This window comes from Anser anser (genome assembly GCF_964211835.1).
Source record: "Anser anser genome assembly, chromosome: 5".
NCBI classification, from domain to species: domain Eukaryota; kingdom Metazoa; phylum Chordata; class Aves; order Anseriformes; family Anatidae; genus Anser; species Anser anser.
The window spans coordinates 47880119-47901496 of NC_139725.1; the positions used below are offsets into that span (position 1 = coordinate 47880119).

A 21378-nucleotide genomic window follows, 5' to 3' on the forward strand; every position below is an offset into this window, starting at 1 on the left:
CAATGAACACAGGAAATACTGGACAACTAATAACAGCAATTTGGGGGAGTTTTACTCCACATTCGTGGCCACAATTTAGCTATACCATCATAGTGGGAATTCTATTCAACTGTCTGAAGGTTAGAGGTGCTTGAAAAGTCCCAGTTAATTAATTTGTTAGGTGTCACAAAATGTTCATGAGCTGGTCATGAAAAATATTTGTAATTTACTATTTGCATTCTGATATGTGAAATGACATTGCTTTTTTTAAGGCTCTGATGGAGTCACTGAAGCTGTAATGAGTACTTGAAGAACAAATGAGGCCTTTAATTCTTTTGCGGAGAGGATTTAACACATGACAAATAAACCTATATGATTTGGGGCATTTAAAATCTTTTTCTATCATCTTTGAACCAGCTGGAGAATTATGTTTATTTGGCTCCACACACGGACCCTAGATTTAAAAATAACTATACTCCTTCCTGAGTGAGGCAGTAAGAAGGATAAAAGCCAGATGTACTGGCTGTCTCAGAGATTTAACATTCATTTTTTTCTTGACACATTCACACCAAGTAATGAAAGTGTGCCGTCCTAGTTGTGAGTGCTGTGGTTAGAGCCTGGTTCTGGCCAGGAGGTTGAGAGAATTTCTATTTTCATATCCCACATGTGGCAGAACAACATGCTTTTTCACATACCTGGCAAAGACATGCACTTAGCTGATTTTCTCTTTTATGTAGTGCTATAAACATCTACTTGTCACAAAATCATTTGTACATGGAAAGTGCTGTCGACAAAGCAAGTGACTGATTTTGAGGGTCACAGGACTTCGCTTATTCATCAGATTAAGGGAGTTTCACTTAGATGAGTCACCTTTAATCAATTTATTCTTAAAATTTGTCTGATTATTTTCCAACTAATCTGTGTGGCTTTTTGGCAACTGGTCTACCAGACTAATGCCCTTGCAGAAGCCACAGCTCCTCAAGAGCTTAGCAGTGGCTTCTGCGAGGCAGAAGGCTTAGCAGAATTCAGTTATGGAGGCAATTCAAAACATTTAATTTTCCACCCAGATGAATCCGAAACTGAAAGTTTCAGAAAGATTCAGAAATTTTCAGATACAACAAAATATTCTTTGTAAATAAATTAAGTTTTAAAGTTTCACTTTAATCTCAGTCACATGCCTACATATTTTTTATCTGTTCACCTGATTGATTTAGTACAATACCGTGTTTCCTTTTACAAGATTATTGCACAAGGGGGAAAGAAAACATATTCCATAGTGCAATTTTAAGACAAGATTTTCAAGTGCAAGCCCATTTCACAGTGCTTTTGAAATGTAAGAAATGTTTTCAGAAAGTACCTATGAGATCAAGTTGCTAGAAAGGCAAATGCTTGTCTACTCACAGGTTCAAAATGTGATTCAGTCTTGCTGCAACTGATGTGCTTCAGAATATGGAAGTAAAAAGGTCTCTGTTATACCTCTTGTGGCCATAGGGAACTTAGGCTCCTCTAGCATTAGAGAGCAAGTAAGCAGAAGACCCTGATGCTTAAATGTCATCTCAGTTACACAATACTGTCTAAAAAGTCCAGTTTTTGGTTGACCTTGACTTTGGATACTCTTGAAAAATTAATTTTGCCTCATTCTATTCAGGTATTGCCATGCTCTGTTCAAGTACTGTTTAATTTAGCACATCATGAGTTCTTGCTGGAACATCTGTGTTCTCTGAAATGTAAATAAATGCTTTTTATTATTATGTATATTAGTATTATTAACATTAGCATTACTAATACTATTATGAATACTTACTACCATTTTTAGCACATTCTTTCTTGCTTTGAAATCACCACAAATTTGACTTGATTTTGCAACTGCTTAGAGCTGCTCTACTTGTAAATCTCACCTTTTCTTTTTTTTTTTTTTTTCAGGAAGTGCTTTTTTTGCCAAAGTTAGACAGAGTTATGTAAATTCCTAAGACATAAGTCAGCAGAGTGTTTGAAGGCAGTGACAGTTTCAAAATTGAAATGATCAAATCTTTTTTATCCAATCTTATATTTGATTTTACCATGCAAACTGATCATATATCTTATATAAATTCACACATTTTAGTGTGAACTTTTATATATATATTCTCTCTTCACATATATGCAATACAATAATTGACAGAATATACAGACCATGCAAGAGGGAAATAAAACATACAGAAATAAATGCAGTGAAAAATGTATTGCGTAACACTACAATGTTTGCTATATTGAAGAACAGTAAAACTAATTAAATACTAAACCTATAATTAAATAATATAATACACTTATAGATTATTCTAGCAGTCTGGATTACAATCACAGCAAAATGATATAATGCACTGCAAAGTGTCAAACAACATCATTTTCCATTGGGACTGTATTTCAAGGGTCTCCACAAGTGAAATTTTGACCCCACTGAATTCAAGGGGGAAAATCCCTGTAGAGCTTTGACACTACCTAGCAGTGAAGGTTCTAGGTCCCAGTGCTGTGAAATACTTTTGGCTCATATATCTTTCACCTCAGTTCTGTTCAAACAGTTCTTCAGATAGAAACTGGAAGAGCTTTCAAAGAAGAAATCTTTAAGCCAACAGGGCTGAGAAAAAAATTCACATTTATATATACAGCAATAATCCCAGTAATGGTGACAGCAAGCTATCGTACATGATGTGAAATCATAAAACAAACATGATCTTGTGAAGTAGTGTATAACTGAGACTATCACAAGCAAAAAATAAGCCTATAAAGGCCTATAAAGAGAATATTTTTTCATGAAGTTTTCCAGTTTTCATTTTTCAGTCACTGTGCTCCTGTGCAGAATTTAGAGTAGAATTCACTTTTCTGATCCCTTTCCTAGTTCTCCAGCCATAAAAATTGCATTCTTCCTTCCAAAAAGAAAAGTTAAATAGAATTGAAATGCTTGATTTGCTCTTAAAACCAGATCTGATTTTAACAGGAAGCAGCTATGCAGAAAGTAGGGGATTAATCCAAAATTGACATTGTCTTATGCATATCTCGTCAGTGCATTAAAACTTGCATTGAACTTTTAAGGTTTCTTATTGAACATGCAAAACATTAAAATGCTAATTTGATAGGTTTCTGTAAAGATAGAAAGGAAAGAACCCTGGATGTTGTAAGTGTATCAGGAAGATCTTAGGATTCGTGTTGGCCCATCTTGCAATTGTGTTCCTTTGTAGAGCTATGTTTGTACTGCTAGCAATATATTTATGAACATTGATATTTGTTTTTGCTGTTCTTATGATTTTCCTTAATTCATACTGGTGACAGTTTACAGTGTCTCTATATGCTTGTAACCGTCAAATAGATTGATACTCTTCATAATCCTGTGCCTCCACGAAAGCCCAGAGGGACAAGAGGAAGATAGTCTCTAGTAAAGGTGGTCAGTAGAAATTGGACTGTTTGGTTAATGTTGGGTTTTTTTTTGGTCCCTAAATCAGAAATTCTAGATTTTAAAATTATTTTTATACAGAAAGAAATAGAGCACTATTTTTCAATAATGAATAGAAAACAAAATGTAAGCAGTATACCTTGTCACTATTCAGACACCTGTTTGAAGTTACATTTGCCATATAGCACTCTTATTTGAAACTAAGGAAGGGCAGTCCCCGTATTTCAAGGCTGCATTATTTTGACCTGTAAGAATAGCCTTTCATCAACCATTCAAGGACTTCCTTACATATATGTGTCTAACGACCAACATCTTCTTGAATCAATCAATCTATGTATCTCATCCAATCTTTAAACAGATGAAAGTGGGGAGAATCTGATCTGCTTCATGTAAATTCTATGTGACCTCTATGCTGTTGGTAACATGCCAATATATCCCTAAGTTGAGAAAATATTGGTGAACTGATCAAAACCTATTTTTTCTGAGGCTGTTGCTTGTTAATAACATATTTATTTGTGTCATTCAATCCACTCAGCTTCCTGAAATCAATAGAATAATCCCTGTTGGAAAGATCTGGATAAGGTATGTAATTTCTTTTGGCTCATAAAGGGGTATGTTGTCATTAACCATTCATTCCTAGCAGGGTTTGTGGAGTCTGTGGTTTTCTTCATTCGGTCAATGGTACAATCAGATCCCTAGAGAAACATACTTTTCATTTACACAAATAGGAGTGTTCCTTAAAGAGCATCTACAGAAAACTTTTATGGGGAAAGGCTACTTTCTCACCCAATAATGCTGTCAAGAATGATCTTAAGAGAAGCATGCTGCATGAACTTGCTTTTATATAAAGCAGAGCACATGTACACAGCACTGAAAAATAGATACACTTGAAGGCGAATGCTATTTATCCTATTATATGTGTATACATTAAAAAGCTTTTAAAAACATATATCAAAACATTTTTCAAATAAAGACTTCCCAATGTGCCAAAAAATAAAGATGTCTATCTGTACATTTTCTAGAGTTTGTACTAAATCATTCTGAGATTGTTGTGTGAAAGCATTACTAGCCATGGATCCCATGTGATTCCTAATTATAGTGTGGAAGTGGGCTGAGAAGCGTCCTGGCATGATAGAGTGGTTTTCTCACAATTCCTTCAGAAACATTGGTTTCATCTCTCACTCTGGTTATTTTATACCACCTGCTTTGAGTTCTCTCCAATCTTATTTGATAAAGGATAAGGATACAGACAGTTCAGAAAGCAGGAAAACTTAAATAAATAAATAAATAAAGTTATTTTTAAGAAAAACAACAAACCAAGAAAACCCAAAAACATTCCCAGCAAACAATCACATTATGATAGAGCAAAAGATGGTGGAAACTATATACTAGTTTAGATGTATATGTATTACACATTTTTAATACGGACTGTATACAATATATATAAGCGAGAAGGAAATTGTCTGTGCTTTGAATACTTAGCAGGTATTATATCAATATGAATAAGTGGTATTAAGTGCAATCATTCAGAACCTGAAAAAATCTGGTCTTAATATTGTATATTGCTGAGAAACACAGAAGTTATTGTCCAGCCTTTAACATAAAATTACTGGAAAGTCTGTATATTGTCTCAACTATTTAGTAAAATCATTGTGTATATCTCAACTAATGTGAATTATACTATTCACATCATGGGAACATGCTAGTGGTTATAATAACAAAATGGATATACAGGCACTCCCATAAAGTAGATCAAGAAACTCAGCAAAAATCTAGAGCTAGTAAATACAGTGTTAATCTCAAAAGGATTTTTCTGTACTATATAAGGCAGTTATTTAATCTGCTCTCCGTAACTTCCTGAGACTAGCTTTTACAGGTCATAAAGCTCTGAATTCTAATTTTGAAATGTAATATGACTGCAGTGTTCAAGTAGGCTCCTGATCCAAGACTGGAATTGAGTTAAGGATAATATCATAACTCAGAAATGAAGAAGCATCTCTCCATCAACCTCTGTCAGTTCTATGATGCTGGTTAAAGCTAGAAGGTTCAGAAGCAGTCCCATTTCATACTGACTGCTGGAAGTGTGAAGATGATGTAGAAAAGTGTTACTAATAAATTAGTATTATGTTTGTTTATTTATTATGTCACAAATATATTTATGATACAGTCATTTGTCATAAATTATTGCCATCATATGCCGCTACATGGGCACACAGGTTGTATTTACTTGAACCTGAAGGATTTTTTTCCCCCCATTCTTTAAATATTTGAACCCAGGAATCATTTTTGATTCACACATTGCAATCTAATTATCTCAGACTTGCCATAGGGCAGAATTTTAATACAGTCATCAGGGAAATATTTTGCCACACATCAGCTGTTTTATTAGGACTGCCTGCTCTTAGGTAGTGAATGGAACATTATTCAAGTAGCTTATCTTGATAATATTATTCTCGATAGAAATAAAACACATTTAATTGTCGTTAATAAGATAAATTTAAAATACTTTTTGGACTATAAACACTTACAGAAGGTATGGATCACCTTAAACTCAGGTTTGTCTTTTACCCAGTTGAATATGACAGTATTTGTACATTACAAAGTGCAATAGCATTTGTGCCTCAGATTATTTAAAATACCATAGTTTCCCAAGATAAGGCCACTGCTGAATATTGAATGCTGTGAGATACTTCAGCCTTTTGTAAATAATGTAAGGCCACAAAAATTTACTACATTATATAAATTGAATGATTTTTTCATATACAGCTTCTCTGCAGCAAAATAAAGAGTGGTGTTATATGCATTCTCCTCATTTTAATCTTACTTTCTTTTCTCTGAAAATCATTGTCATTGGCAAGAAAAGCTAGTAAGGGGCTTAGAGAATATTTTCTTTTTTTTTTTTTAATGAAAAAAGAAGCACAAATATAGCAAATCATTAATTTGTTTATGTTTGTTATTGTCATAACTAAGTTTTGACATTTAACTATCAACATCTTCATGTATTTTTGCCATTTATAGTAAGAGAATGGATTTATTTAAACAGCTTCTATCTGTTTTCAAAACAGATAAGCAATAGCAGAGAAAGTAAAGAATCTATTTGCCACTGAAAAATACAGTAGGAGAAGCTGGAAAACATCTGTAAAATAGATTTTATTTGGAAGTAAAGTTAGAAAAAATTTCTGTATTTTTACCAAATAATATTTTTTCTAATGAGGTATGAAATGAAATATTTGTCATGTAGAAGATGTACTTCAGGGGAAAAGTAATAGTTCTAAATTTAAGTTGAACTCTTTTTTTTTTTTTTTTGTCATGACGTGCCACATAGAGATGTTCCATACTATGCCATGTGGCAGAATAAAGTTAGTTTAAATTGTCAGTACTGTTTGTATCCATTGGTTTTGGATTTACTCAAAACATACAAAATAATAATCTCAGCTAGTACAGATAAAACATCTTCACTTTGATGGAAACTGAATTGCTGTCTTGGTTAAATGCTTTAATTTACAATTAGATCCAGCCAACACTGTACTGGGTGCAGCAACCCACATATAAATTTTCAAATTTTCTTTTTTTCTACAATCATTTTTGCAAATCTCCAAAGGATTTTAATATGTGGTAGAGAACAAGGAGGTGGAGTGCGGGGAGGGAGGAGCCGGGGGGGGAGGCAACAAGCCTCAGCCAGAAGCACTCAAGCAGGCTTATAAGCTCCTTTGCAAGCACAGCCTTGTCCTGTGCTCAGGAATGGGGGCTATGCAGAGAGAAAATCCTAATACTTCACCTAAATTGCCTGTAGCAAATGACTAAACTTCATGATTAATAAAAGCAGGGTTTTGTTTTGTTTTGTTTTTTGAATGCATTTCCTTTTTGTTTGTATCTTTCCCATTCTCAGACAGATTTATTTCTTAAGCAAAACAGAAACAACCTTTTCTGAGTGTTTGGCAGTTAATTTCAGTGCAGGCATATGTTCTGCACAGTTCTGCTATGTTCAGATTTATTCACATTTCCCAGGGTACAGCACTGCTGGGCTTGGGCATCTGCAGAAGCCTCCATGTCTTCATGTTTATCACTTTGCAGCAAGCAGGGCATGGCAATGAGTAATTCTGCCCTCTCCCATAAGCTGGGTGTCATTCTGCTGCTGATTTATTTGGAGCTGTTCCCTGTAGAAGGCGACATCAGGAAGTCCTCAATGTCGATGTGGGTCAAGGACAGACTGGCCGTTTTGAAATGCCGTGACATAACAAATGGAAGTGTCCCATTTCAGCAAGTCGGCGTGAAGTTTATTCCTGTCATTGATGTCACCAAATCAAATCTACTCACAAAAGTCAAAGCTATCAAAGTCTCTCCCTTGTTTCCTTGCTGATAATTCAGGAATTACAGAGCCATCTACTGGTGCTTTTTCTACCTATAAGTATGATACTAATGCATTCAGAAAAAAATAAATGAGCCCTGAAACTCTAAGAGAAACATTCATCCAAACTAAACTGGTAAATTTTGCCCTTCTGGTTGAAACTTTAGGGAGTAAAATGAGGAGGAGACATGGACAGCCATGATTCACTTGTTAAAATCCATATAAATAATGAGTAAGCTGGTAAGGGAAGGACATGGTAGTGAGTGATAATAAGTAATGTTGAGGCTTAAGTTAGGCTGAAATGGAAAACCTCAAAATCCATTTCTTTGTGTGTTTGACAAGTAGTAACAAACATTTTCGTTAGGATAAATAGTTGTCATCTTAGAAAGTAGTAAAGAGAGATTCCCTGGCAAACAATTCATTCTTTTCAGATAGTTCTTACCAGGACAAAATAATACGATTGAGTTTGAGGGACTTCAGTATGAAACAAATTCTCCTGTTAGGCACAAGCTAAAGTAAGGCAACAGTGGATATCACAGAATCACAGAATCACAGAAATCCATGTACATAAATTAAATCCCTATCAAGAACCATCTTCTTGCCTTTAGATAAGCATCATTGCAATTTATTGCACCTTTCAAAAAGTTGTTCTCAGGTAGGTTGAACAGTAACCACACATTAAGGTGGCAGAACCTGTTCAGTGACAGGTGTACTTAGATCTGTGAAGTTTAACACTCAGGGTGACTAGCTGAAGATACGCTGTGCCCTGCCCTGCTCTGACCACTACGAGCCATAATGAGTAATGCTTGTGGCTCCACTGCACTTCCTCATAGAGCATCTCTGGCACATCACTCCTTCAATGTGTGTCTGAACAGAGGATACAGATGGGGAAATCAGATGTGTTTGCAAAGCCAGTTCCTGGTTGTCCTTGGGATAAATCCACGTTAATATGTAAAGCAACCTGAGGACTGTTTCTCATTTGAAACCAAGTGGCACAGACTGGCTCATAGCCACAGTACTCTTTTCAAGAATAGTACTCAAATATACATCACGTGGAGCTTGGCCCTAGTCCCGCTCTGAGACCCCATGTAAAACTGCTGAAACCCAAAGTCATTGTAAAATAAAAAATATATTTATTAATTTCAAAACATCTGAAAAAATATACAGGCTGTACTGTAACCCATCAGAGTGATTTTTTTTTTTTTTTAAACAAAGTATCTACGTGTCTGGTGTGTACCCAGATCTCTGTCATGAAGCAGTGTTTGAAGGACCAACAACAAGTTATATAGTGCATGACTGTGCAGTATAAGAGAACCAAAGTAGTCTTGCCTTGTTCTTGATGATTATGGAGAATGTCCTTGGCATGTGTTAAGCCTTGAATCATGTCTGCGTACCACCTGGAAAAGTACAGCAGACATCAGTCAAACTGTGCCTAGGAGCTTGGTGGCTGTCAACCAGTGTTGAGGATCATGGGTCAGTTTTATTCCATGGTCATTTTCTTTTATTACTATGGGTAGAGAGAATTGCTAGAGCAAAAGTAGAGCAGACATTGGGTAGTGAGGAAAGAAATTAAATACGAAGTAGAGAGTATGAGTAATTTGGATGTAATTTGGCACAGATTCAGAGAAAAATTGCTATGAAAGGTGAAGGAAAGAAATTAAGAAAAAAAAAAAGTAGCTCTCAAATTCAAGACAGAAATGGAAAAAAATGTGTCAAAGCCTGAAGTAGATGGGAATGAGAAGCAGAAGCAGAAGAAAGACACAGAATAAGAGAAGAACAGACAAAGGAAAAAGCAGACTAAATTCAGGGCCTAACTGAACTCAGCACAAAAAGATCACCAGTCAAGTGTGGGCTCTCTAAGCATTTTCCTCATTCCTAGGGTCTCCCATAGTGGTCCACCCCAATTCTTTCTAGAACAGAGATATTTGTTTCATCTATCAGCAGACCTAAGAAGCCTTTTCATATCTTCAGGATGAAAACTGAAATATTCTCAGAAGCAAATCATGGCACGTTAACAATGTGGAAAGAGATGGCTTCATCTTTCCTTTCTACAAAGTGCTCTTGCAGCAAAGCTCTTAATCATTCCAATTTAGGTATTCTATCTGTATTTGGCAAAATATGCAAGTACTTGTTTAATATTAGATGCTGACTTAATAAGTTCTATATGTTAATGGATATCAACTGCGTGGCTGATTTAAAACCTGTACTTGCACATCTTGAATGGAAAGTTTGCATTTGACCAGCTCAAACTTACTTCCTGTGCTTCTGAATCTGTCACATTATATAACCACAGAGTATTATATAGGTATTATATAACCTACTTCATGAATCTGTCACAGCAGTACTTTGAGTAATTCTGGAAGTTACAGCCTACTTCATCCAGTTTCCACTAAAATCATACAGGATTGTACCATCGCCTTTTCAGGGACCATCTGTACTCAGCCAAAGCTCTTTCAAAAAAAACGTGCTGCCAGGAATTGCAAACAAGAGCTATGGAGGAGGTGGGATTGCTCTGAAGATTTAATAGTCCCTTCTGTATGCCTTATTTCAGTTACACTGCATTCTGTAACTTTAAAAGACACATCTACAGAGATGTGAGAGTCTTCCCCACCCAGTCTCCATCAGCACATTACCCACTGCCTGAACGTTCCCAGGGGAAATACATAGATGAAGCTCTCTCCCACTTGGGCACAATTGGTTTCAAAGAGTTCACAACTGATTTCACCTTATGTATACATTTCAAAACATATATAAAGTAAAAACTAATTGAAAATGATCTTGAGGTTTTCACTCTTTTATATTTCACCAACTCTAGTCTGTAACTTGCTGGATTTCATTAGACAAATTGATCTTTAAAATGCAAGGACCAAGCTGCCTGAGATTGCCAGAGATGTGCTACTGCGCACCACTGCAGACAAGAGCCTCTCTGAGGGGGTTTATCTTCACATTTTTATACATTTAAAATGTTCTGAGAATGAGTATTTAAGTCTTATTGGATTTGTTAAATATACCCCTATGCTGATACCTGCAGCACAGCTAAAACACAACCACATACCACATGGCTGTTGTCAGAGCATAATACATAATTAAAAGCAAAAGAAAAGCCAGAAAAGGAATAAAGCCCCATATTAAAGACCTCTTACAATGAAGCACTTTGGTCTTTGTAGATGCATTTAAACAGGAGCTATTTACTTCTCCTTATAATAGAATTGAAATCTACAAAATAATTGCCTTGTGTGATATTTCAGGAATCTCTTAATAAAATAATAAATAATTCTTATTTATTTGTGTTACAATAGACATGAGAAGTATCATCTGGGAAAAGCTTTTTCAAACTACAAATGCACATTTAGAGACAATTCTTCCTCTACAGAGTAAATCAGCAAGACGGACAGACAGTGTCACAGACTGAATGTAGTTGTACCTTGCATATATTGGTAACCATTCTGATGGAGGTATTTCTAATAACAATAAATCAGGCTAGTGTCAAACTTCAACACTTTACTGGGCTAATATTCATTAACAATACACATACTCAATCACAGAATCTTCAAATATCCTGAATTGGAAGGGACCCATGAGGTTCATTGAGTACAACTCCTGGCTCTACACAGGACCACCCAAAAATCAAACAATATTCATAGACTCATAAAATCAATATAGTCATTGCTACTACATATTAAAACACTTGATACTTAACAATTTCATCCTAAATCAGCTGAGATTAAACAACATAACAGAGCTGACACATCCAGTTAGGGCACAGTTAGGGCTGATGGCTGAGGTACCTAATCACTGAGATGGAGGTGCCCAGGCTTGAAACCTCTTTGATGAGGGAAACTAGAACCAAGATATAGATCTTTTTTCTTCTCCAACTTCCCTCACTCATGTTTTGTTCTTTACACAAAAGAAAAGTTGTGATTTTATTTGTTCTTGACATTCACCTTTCTGGGGATGGACCAGCGCCTGTTATGGTTTCACCAAACATCTTTACTGCTTGTTCTGCAGGATTATCCTGGTTCTAACAGACATCTCTCATTATACTTCTTTTGTTCTTATCTTGCAGATTTTGCTGTTTGCACAAATTACCATGCTTGAGCAAATATAACACAAACCTGCATTTGCCTTTTTGCAGTTACATATCACTTTTATGCTTACCTGAGTTACAAAATGTATATTGGTAGTGTTATGGTATTAAGAAAAGAGGTGTGTATACTGCTACTAATTTTAATGTCTTTACTTTTAATTTTAAGGCAAGCATATATTAATCATATATTGTTTAGCCTGCTTCTATTTTGTAGGTGAGAAATTTTGGCTATATCAGGCCTGACAAGATGGACTTTTTTAGATATGCAAGCATATTTAAGTCATAAGAGAGAAAAACTCTATAAACATAGGGTCCTTAGAGATTTCTAGGATCAGATGATACATAAACATGAGAATTCAGAAAGGATATTTCAGATCTGGTCACTTAAGTTCTGCCTAAGTTTCCTTTTACATAGATTAGACACTTAATGATAAGATCACCTTTTGTTAAGTAAAGGATGTTTTCATGCAATCTACCAATGAAAAGATAAGGGTATAAGCAAGAAGGAAATGTTAATTTTCTTTGTTGTGTTTTTTTTTTCTTTGTTATTTATACGTCTAAATGTCTAGTCCTAGACATTTACTTTATTTGCAGATGTATTACTACTTTATCTGACTTTGCTAAACAATGTCTTTCAAATGAGATTGCAAAGGTTTTGCTAAACAATTCATTAACATGTACAATAAGACATTCTGGATTAGTATTCTACTGTTCTCCTATCCCTCTATTTGTGCACAAATTTAAAAATTTGTGAAGCAGGTTCAAGTGGGCAGGCAAGCAGACAGCTGAGACAATTTATCTACTGTTATGAACTCATTTATATAGTTGACTTAACTACCTTGAATAAACTTGTAGTCACTGATTTAAATGGTAGATACGTAAACCACGATGTGAGCAACAGCAGAGAGAAAAGTATCTTAGATTTCTTATTATTCCAAGAACAAGAACAGTTCATACTCAACAAAGCACATTCAACAACTTTCTTTACCTAAATACCTAAGATCAGGCATGTACAGAACCTCAGGAATGTCTCTGGCAGTTTTTCCTTCCTGTTGCAGAACTGGAAAGAACTGTGTCTTAATCTTCTGTGTGTTTTCTACCAAATTGGATACCCAGAAGATTTGAAATTGAGATTTGTCTACTTGTAAATATACCATATCCGTAAACAGTAAGGGAGAGTAAGTCTCAATCAATTAGAAAATCTCCATGGTGTGCTCCAACTGTTTTTTCTCCTGAATATTCTTCTTTTCCGCTTCTGTTACTACTGTTAGGGAAATTGCTGCCTTTTCCTCTCATTTACTTTTGGTGATTCTTACATGGTCATCTTGCTTATTTTTAATTAAAAATATTTGTTTGTTTGTTTGTTTGTTTTCTTATATTAGTTTTCCTCTTGATCAAACGAAGTATTTTTTCTTGATTTTCCATTATTTCTTTTATATAGCAAAAATGGATAAAAACATCACCACAGAAGAAATGAAACTTCAGTTCTTCTGAAGTTGGGGAAAGTCTTGAAAAAAATACAGAATTAAACATCCATTTTTCATTCTGATAATCTGTAAATTTTTACAAATGTCAATTCTGATATTCTGTAACTTTTTTACAAAGGTCAAAGTTAAGAGTCAAAATGTCTTTTCATTCTGATATGTAAGTACATTTGTTTTCTATGTGAAAATTTTCACCCTTGACAATGGGAGTTGTTCTGATATAATGGGATTCATCCCATTTAACTTCAGACTTCTCTAACACCATACCTGTCTATATCTGAACTAGCTCCACTGGGTCCTATTACTGTGAATATAGACCCAGTTAATACAGTTAGGGGAGCTTAAGAAATGATTCATCAGTCCAAAGCAGGCATATGCTGAAGCAAACCCTAAATGGGGTTAACTATACTGAATCCCTTCTCATTGACCTTAGAGGGAGCCTGAAGTACCTTTCTCAAATGCATATTGCCTCATTTCAGCAGATAAGCACCGCCATTTTGATATATAACATGCTTCTAATGAAAGCACCTTCTCAGCATAATTGCTTACCTTTGCAGACCTAAATCAAGTTAGATTAAATTTTTAATGTAATTAAATGATCTCTACTTATACTTTCTCTCACACTTTTTCTCTCTGTTTCTCCCCAGATGCTTGTTCATTTGTACATTCACAAAGGTACACCAGAAAACATTTTTGATGGGCAGGCAGGCAGCAAAAAAGATGGTTTCATGTCTTAAAAAAAAAAAAAAAAAAAAAAAAAGCCAGAGTCAAAACACCGTTGAACACAAGGATTACAGTACACATTTTGGAGACATCTCTGACACTGTTCAGATATTCATGCTTTCTAGTAAATTGGAATACTCATTTTAGCTCATACATGCACAAATATTATTTTAAATTGGCATTTGTTCTGGCATAGGTGCATCAAGTGTATTGTAATGAAAAGTGAAAGTCTTCCATGAGCTCTCAGTAACCAAGCCTGTAGAGATAATTTTCAGAAACAGAGAAAGGCAAAAATATCCATTTATAAGAATAAGCAGGGTGCAAGGGCAATAATACTCAACTTTAATTCAGGTATTCTAGCAATAGTGGTTTCCTATCTAAGATTTTCCACTTGACAACAAGTAGCAAGAGCTGAAAGTTTGGCAGTTTAAAGATGCAGAGTTTGATAAGGCAATAGAAGGCAGAGTGTCTGTGGGAGCTTTCTTGAGAATCAGAAACAGCTCTGTATTTTGCACAATATTCTGATATTAACTTGAAGCTCATAGTGTGAAATTTTGACTTAAAAAACACTGGATATGTTTCATTGTTTATGTGTGAAAAAAAGAATAAAACTCATTGCAGAGGACAGAAATCTGCATGTGTTTTGAAAGAATGTTTTGCAAATAGAAAGCATAAAACTAGTAAAAGTCTTGCAAAAAAAGAAAAAAGTTTTTTCTTCAAAATGAAATCATGTCTTAGTGCTCTATTTTCCCTTGCTTTATTTTTTTATTTTTTTTATTTTTTTCGTTAACAGACAGTGTATTACTAAAGTAATTACTGTAAAACAAAAGAAGAAAGAAAAACAGGGCAAAAGCTCTCAATTTAAAACAATTAACTGTGAGCCAACTGTGTATTTCGAAAGATTACTTGCTTGGAAGTAAATTTTGAGCTACATATAAATAAATTATATCTAGTAAAATTTTACTGCTACTGTAACTCACAGATTTTAAGATTGCTAAATAGGGAGCAGTGTGGTTAGGTACTAAGAACCTCCATTGGCTTTAAGGTAGTAGTATGGTGCTATGAAGAAATAAGAGGAAGAAACATGATTCTGACTGAATAGACAGATATTTGTTCTTAGTGGCCACTCTTATAGAAGAAGCTAAGGCACGTAACTTAAGGTACATACTGTATTGGTAAATCAGTTAACAAGCTGTAGGAAAGATAAGATTTAAGATCTGAATTTGAGTCACCCTAGGTTTATCTATCATATGCTAGCTCTAGCATTATCAATATTTTGTAACATGAAGAATATACTTCCAATAGGTTAAATTACTAACATTCACTGTAAAATGATGTTATCTAAAGCTGTGAAACTTACTAATTTCATTTGCTTTGAACTCTTTGGCATACAAAAGAACTCCTCCATATTAGAGATGAGTTTAGCCACAGTCTAAACGTGGCTAAACTAAATATGATGTTGAATTTAATCTCCAGTATGTGTACACAGATGTGTGTGCGCATGCACTTTCTTCTTACTAGGTTACTTAATTCAATAGACATTTCCAAAATACCTTATGAAAACAGAAATGAATTGCCTGAGAACTTGGTTATGATTTAGAAATAATTTATGTGTAATGTAAAACTCTGGGAGAAAAGAATTGGGAGTCCCTACAGACTAACAAAGGCCAGATGTATTGAGCCACCCATGGAGATACAAAGATTCCAAACCTCAAACTTGTGGACAGTCCAGGCATTACGTACTTCCTGTTTTGACATTTTCTGCCAAGCTTCTTACTTGGATCATGAGATCTATTCCATTAAAAGTAACAAAAAAATAAATATTTTCTTTATATTGTCTATTAAAACTGAAGAAGTCACTGTGACAACTATGACCTTACAATTGCATACTCTCCTCCTTCAATTATCTTTGTAAAAAAAAAATAAATCTGAAAATCACATCAGTATGAACAGTATATTATATAAAACAAAAAAAAAGAAAGAAAAAGAAAAAGAAAAAGAAAAAGAAAAAGAAAAAGAAAAAGAAAAAGAAAAAGAAAAAGAAAAAGAAAAAGAAAAAGAAAAAGAAAAAGAAAAAGAAAAAGAAAAAGAAAAAGAAAAAGAAAAAGAAAAAGAAAAAGAAAAAGAAAAAGAAAAAGAAAAAGAAAAAGAAAAAGAAAAGAAAAAGAAAAAGAAAAAGAAAAAGAAAAAGAAAAAGAAAAAGAAAAAGAAAAAGAAAAAGAAAAAGAAAAAGAAAAAGAAAAAGAAAAAGAAAAAGAAAAAGAAAAAGAAAAAAGAAAAGGAAAAAAAATAAAGCAAAGTGGCAGTTTTTTCTCACATTTTCTTGGAAATTTAAACTTATTTCATGATTACCTCCCTCTTTTGAACAAAGGTTCAATTTCACATCATTTCACTATGCTCTCCACAACTGACTTGAAGCATTTTTAAATGCAAACGTCATAGTCCTATTCACATATAAAATACCCTGATAACCTCTAAAATGGAAAGACAGTCATACACAACGAGATCTCATAGTTTTCTAAGCCTTTCCATCTGGGAAAGCTTACCTTGACAGATTAAAATTATATCCAACACTTGTCAGGTTCATGAATAAAAGATATTAAACTGCGGTATTCAGAAAAACAAAACATCAAATAATAGTTTATTAAGGTATACAAAAAGCTGTACTTTTTCCTTACATAGTAAAAAATACTCTTCTCTCTATATCTATCAACTGCTGATACAAATCAATGAGGTCTGACGGATCCTACAAAAAAAAAAAAGACAATAATTAAAAACAAACACAATGTTTGCAAAGCAGACAGGTCAATGGATAGACTCAGATAAATTCTTCCATGTTTAGAGAACTGATCCAAACTCTCTTGAGACAAAGGAAAAATATAGATACCATACTGTTATATGACCTTATGAGCACCAGTGTAAATACCAAAACATTAATCCGGTAAAGCATCAGGTAATCCTGTGGCATAGTGTGGTTACATACATTCCTCAACAGAATCTCTCAGCACATTTCTCTATTATTTTTTACAGCATAAAATTTGAACTGTTTTAATTGTTTCCTACAGTTGGACCAGATGATCTTGGAGGTCTTTTCCAACCTTAATGATTCTATGGTTCTATGAATTGTATCACTCTTCTCTAAACCTCATATTCATTTTCACCAAATATAAAGTTTACATACAAAATGATCTAAATAAAAGTAATTTTAATTTAATTGCTGTTCAATATTTACATAAATATTAATTTTATTTAAATATTAAATATTTGTTTTAATATTATGTGTTTTTCTGTGCCATGTCAAGAGAAACCTCTTTATTTTTCAGAAAGTATATAAAAACATTTATTCTTGTTTCCTTTTGTATAATATCCCAAGCTATCTAGGTTAGTCCAAAGCTGAAAGCAAATGCTGGAGACTTACAGGAGACTTATGGGAGCACAGTTCTTTTAAGTTATCCTTGAAGTTCATCAAGCTAATCACTGTTATTTTTTATTCAGTAGAAATTTTATATACAGTGACTAACACTGAACAGTTATTTTAAGTAAAGAATATGTTCAAAGTGTAATAGCTAATAAGAGTTTGTTGCTGTTGTTGTGTTGTTTCGTTTATTTATTTATTTTGAAGTCATCAGATACAAACATACCTGTTGGAAATTCTCATTCACTTGCAAATAAACAGCAGGGTGCATTTAGTATTTTATACTTCCATTGTGTTATTAGAGGCTAAGAACACAGAGATTTGCCTCAGGCAAGTTTGTTTAACTACTGACAAATCTGCTGTAATAAAATATGGATGCCCTCTGGAAATTTTAGAGAGGAGTTAGCTTTTCTAGACATACAATGTAAAATTATGAGAGAAGATCAAAAGTCAAATGTTTTCCTAAAATGATTCACCTTTGACTTCTTCCTCTATTTGGAATTCTCATTTCCTTATGTTCTCTGACTTCTGCTCTGATAAAGTGAATAACATCTGATTTTCTGTTTGTTACTGTTGAATAAACATCGTATTTTGCCAACAAATGTATATTCAAGACTAATCTAAGAATGGTACATCCATATTTTTAATGGTATATCATAGTCCAACATAAATGCAAAGGAGTTGACGTTTCTAGAGCCAATTCTCTATGTATTTACACCTCAGGAACCTCCATTTAGGAAAAGCGTCACTGAAGCACTGGGCATAAGTCACTGAAAAGTTTGGTCTTTTCTGTCTTCGCTTTAAAAGCTTACTTTAAATTAAATATATTATGGCATCAAAAACTAATGATATCAGAAACTGACCTTATTTCTTTAACGAAACTACCATAATTAATGGAAGATGTATTTTTAGAAGTAACCAATTGAAGATGTCTCTTTACAAGTCAGAGAGTTCTCCATCTGCATGGTTCCAAATTCAGATTCTGAAATTAGACCTAAAAAATAACATTGTAGCCTAATCATGTTTCATGTTTTCTCCTACAGGAAAGTAAAGTTTTTCCTGGGTATTAACAATAGTCTGAAAGTGCCTCATTTTACTGATGTTTAAATTGCTATATATCCTTTGGATGTTAATGGGTTAATTTTAAAAAGTATTTGTCGATAACATTTAAAATGCCTAGAAATGCCAGCAGATTCAAAACAGATATAATCACTATTTTCTGCTTCTGGAACATCAAAGTATGATTTTGATTTAGGTTCATTTCAAATTCAAATAAGTTATTTTTTGTAAATGACAGAATTTCCTGAGATATAAGACATTGTATTTCTCAGCGACCTCATGTAAAGAGATAAAACACTCTCCAGTGTTCTAATGTTTTGGACTGTTGGTCTAATACTAAGTGCAAAATATCATGTAGGAGGTCCACAATTCATAGCATACACTGCTTTCATTATTCCTAACTAATGATGAATGAAGATATTTGAGATAAATAACCCTTGTTTTGCATATCTATAGTTATAAATTTTAATCTCCTGGTATATTAACACCTCACTCCTTAGACGATGTAAAGGGTACATCAACATGTGATGGTTTTATTCAGGCGGGCAGCTGAGCTCTCACTCCCCCTCCTCAAAGGAAAAGGGGGAGCAAATACAATGCAAAGGGCTCAAGGGTTGAGATAAGAACAAGAGATCACTTGACAATTATCATGATGGGCAAAACAGACTCAGAGTAGGGAGATCAGTAAAATTTATTGCCTGTTACTAACACGCTACAGCACTGAGAAACAAAGGAGAAAAAAACAAACAAACAAACAAAAAAAAAACTTCCCCCCATCCACCCTCTTCCACCTCCTCCCACCAAACAGAGTAGGGGAATGGGGGTTAAGGTCAGCCTATAGCTCTTCTCCTCCATCGCTCCTTCTCAGTCACTCTCTTCCTCTGCTTCACGTAGGGTCCCTCCCATGGGATGCCGTCCTTCCTGAACTGATCCTGCACGGGCTTCCCACAGGCAGCAGCTCTTCAAGAAATGCTCCAAATATAGGTCCGTACCACGGGGTCCATCCATCAGGAGCAAATTTCTCCAACACGGGTCCCCCACAGGCGGCAGCTCCTGCCAGGTCACCTGCCTCTGCATGGTCCTCTCTCCACAGGCTACAGGCCTGGCCTAGAATCTGCTCATGCGGGGGTTCTCCACAGGCCACAGCCTCCTTCAGGGCAGATCCACTTGCTCCACCGTGGTCTCCATGGGCTGCAGCATGGAAATCTTCTCCACTGTGGTACACCTGCAGGGGGACATCCTGCTCCACCATGGTCCTCTCCACAGGATGCAGGGGAACTTCAGCTGCAGCACCTGGAGCATCTCCTTCCCTCCTTCTTCACTAACCTTGGTGTCTGCAAAGCTGTTTCTCGCTCCTCTCTCTCCCAGCTGTTGTTGTGCCACAGTTTTTTTGTTTGCTTGTTTTGTTTTATTTTGGCGTTGGTTTTTGTTTGTTTGTTTTTCCCTTACTTAAATATGCTCTCACAGAGGCACAAACAATATCATTTATTGTCTCAGCTCTGTCCAGCAGCGGGCCCCTTATCTAACATGGGACAGCTTCTGGATTCTTCCCACAGAAGCCACCCCTATGGCCCCCCATTACCAAAGCCTTGCCATATAAACCCACTACAAAACAGCATATTCAAGTTCTGCTTTTACTTAAACCCATAAAGAGGTGCATCAAGGATAAGAATATACAAGTGCACTGAGGTACCCAACTATAATTTATTTCATGGCGAATTAGTCACTCAGATGTCTTTGAGGATCTGGGCCTAAACTGGGCCTAAACTCTTATGATACATGAACTTTGTGCTGTCTTTGAAATATATCCTACTCCCCAGCAATATGGGTACATGAAAATTATTCTTCCTGTGCTAGTCAGCACAATCACTACACTGTATGTGCACATGGAACTCTGGAGGAAAAAAAAAAAAAAAAAGTACAGCAGTACAGGAGAGACACAGACATATGGGAAAGAGTCCTAAAAGGGCCATAGAAAATGATGAATGTAGTGGAGAATCTCTCCTATCGGGAAAGGCTAGGAAAGATGGGACTGTTCAGCTTAGGAAAAGAGAAGGCTCAGGGGGATCTCATAAATGTATATATACCTGAAGGGAAGATGCACTGAAGATTGAGCCAGCCTTTTTCTTGTGGTGCCCACTGCCAGGACAAGAGGCAACAGTCACAAACTGGAACACTAGTGGTTCCATCGACATGTCAGGAAGCACTTCTTCACTATAACAGTGATGGAGCCCTGGCACAGGTTGCCCAGAAAGGTTGTGTAATCTCCCTCATAGGAGATTACCTCTCCTATGAAGACAGACTGAGGGAGTTGGGGTTGTTCAGCCTGGAGAAGAGAAGGCTTCAGGGAGACCTTATAGTGGCTTTCCAATACCTAAAGGGGGCCTAGAGAAAAACTGAGGAGGGACTTTTCATCATAGTGTAGTTATCATGTAGTGTAGTAGTCTACTACTAGTGTAGTAGTCTAGGGGTAATGGTTTTAAACTGAAAGAAGGTAGACTTAGTTTAGACGTTAGAAAGAAGTTCTTTACTCAGAGGTTGGTGAGGCACTGGAACAGGTTGCCCAGAGAGGCAGTCAATGCCCCATCTCTGGAGGTGTTCAAGGCCAGGTTGGATGGGGTTTTGAGCAATAGAGGTTGTCCCTGCCCATGGCAGGTGTGTTGGAATTATATGATCTTTAAGGTCCCTTCCAACACAAACTCCTCTGTGAGATATTCAAAGCTGTGTGGACATGGTCCTGGGCAAGTGGCTCTAGGTGTTCCTGTTTGAGCAGGGGGGTGGGACCAGAGGTCCAGGGTCCTCCAGAGGTCTCTGCCAATTTCAGCCATTCTGTGATTTTGCGAGTCTGATTTTGGA

General features: G+C 35.4%; 1 protein-coding gene across 9 annotated transcripts in view; it reads right to left on the reverse strand.

Annotated features, from left to right (window-relative positions):
* The window catches only part of LOC310900994 (uncharacterized protein), a 382517-nt gene that overhangs the window by 42519 nt on the left and 318620 nt on the right, over positions 1–21378 (reverse strand). For 6 of the 9 annotated variants that reach the window (XR_014585510.1, XR_014585511.1, XR_014585512.1 and 3 more), the window contains one exon: positions 13346–16794. The exons of 2 other annotated variants lie outside the window; for them this stretch is intronic. Coding sequence is in view for 1 of the 7 variants with exons in the window: in XM_083839819.1 (XP_083695945.1) it covers positions 15656–15839; positions 16727–16794 (252 nt within the window). In the remaining 6 variants the exon portion in view is untranslated. Of the gene's footprint in view, positions 1–13345; positions 16795–21378 lie in introns of those variants that run through there. One more of the 9 variants, XM_083839819.1, reaches the window with a different exon arrangement.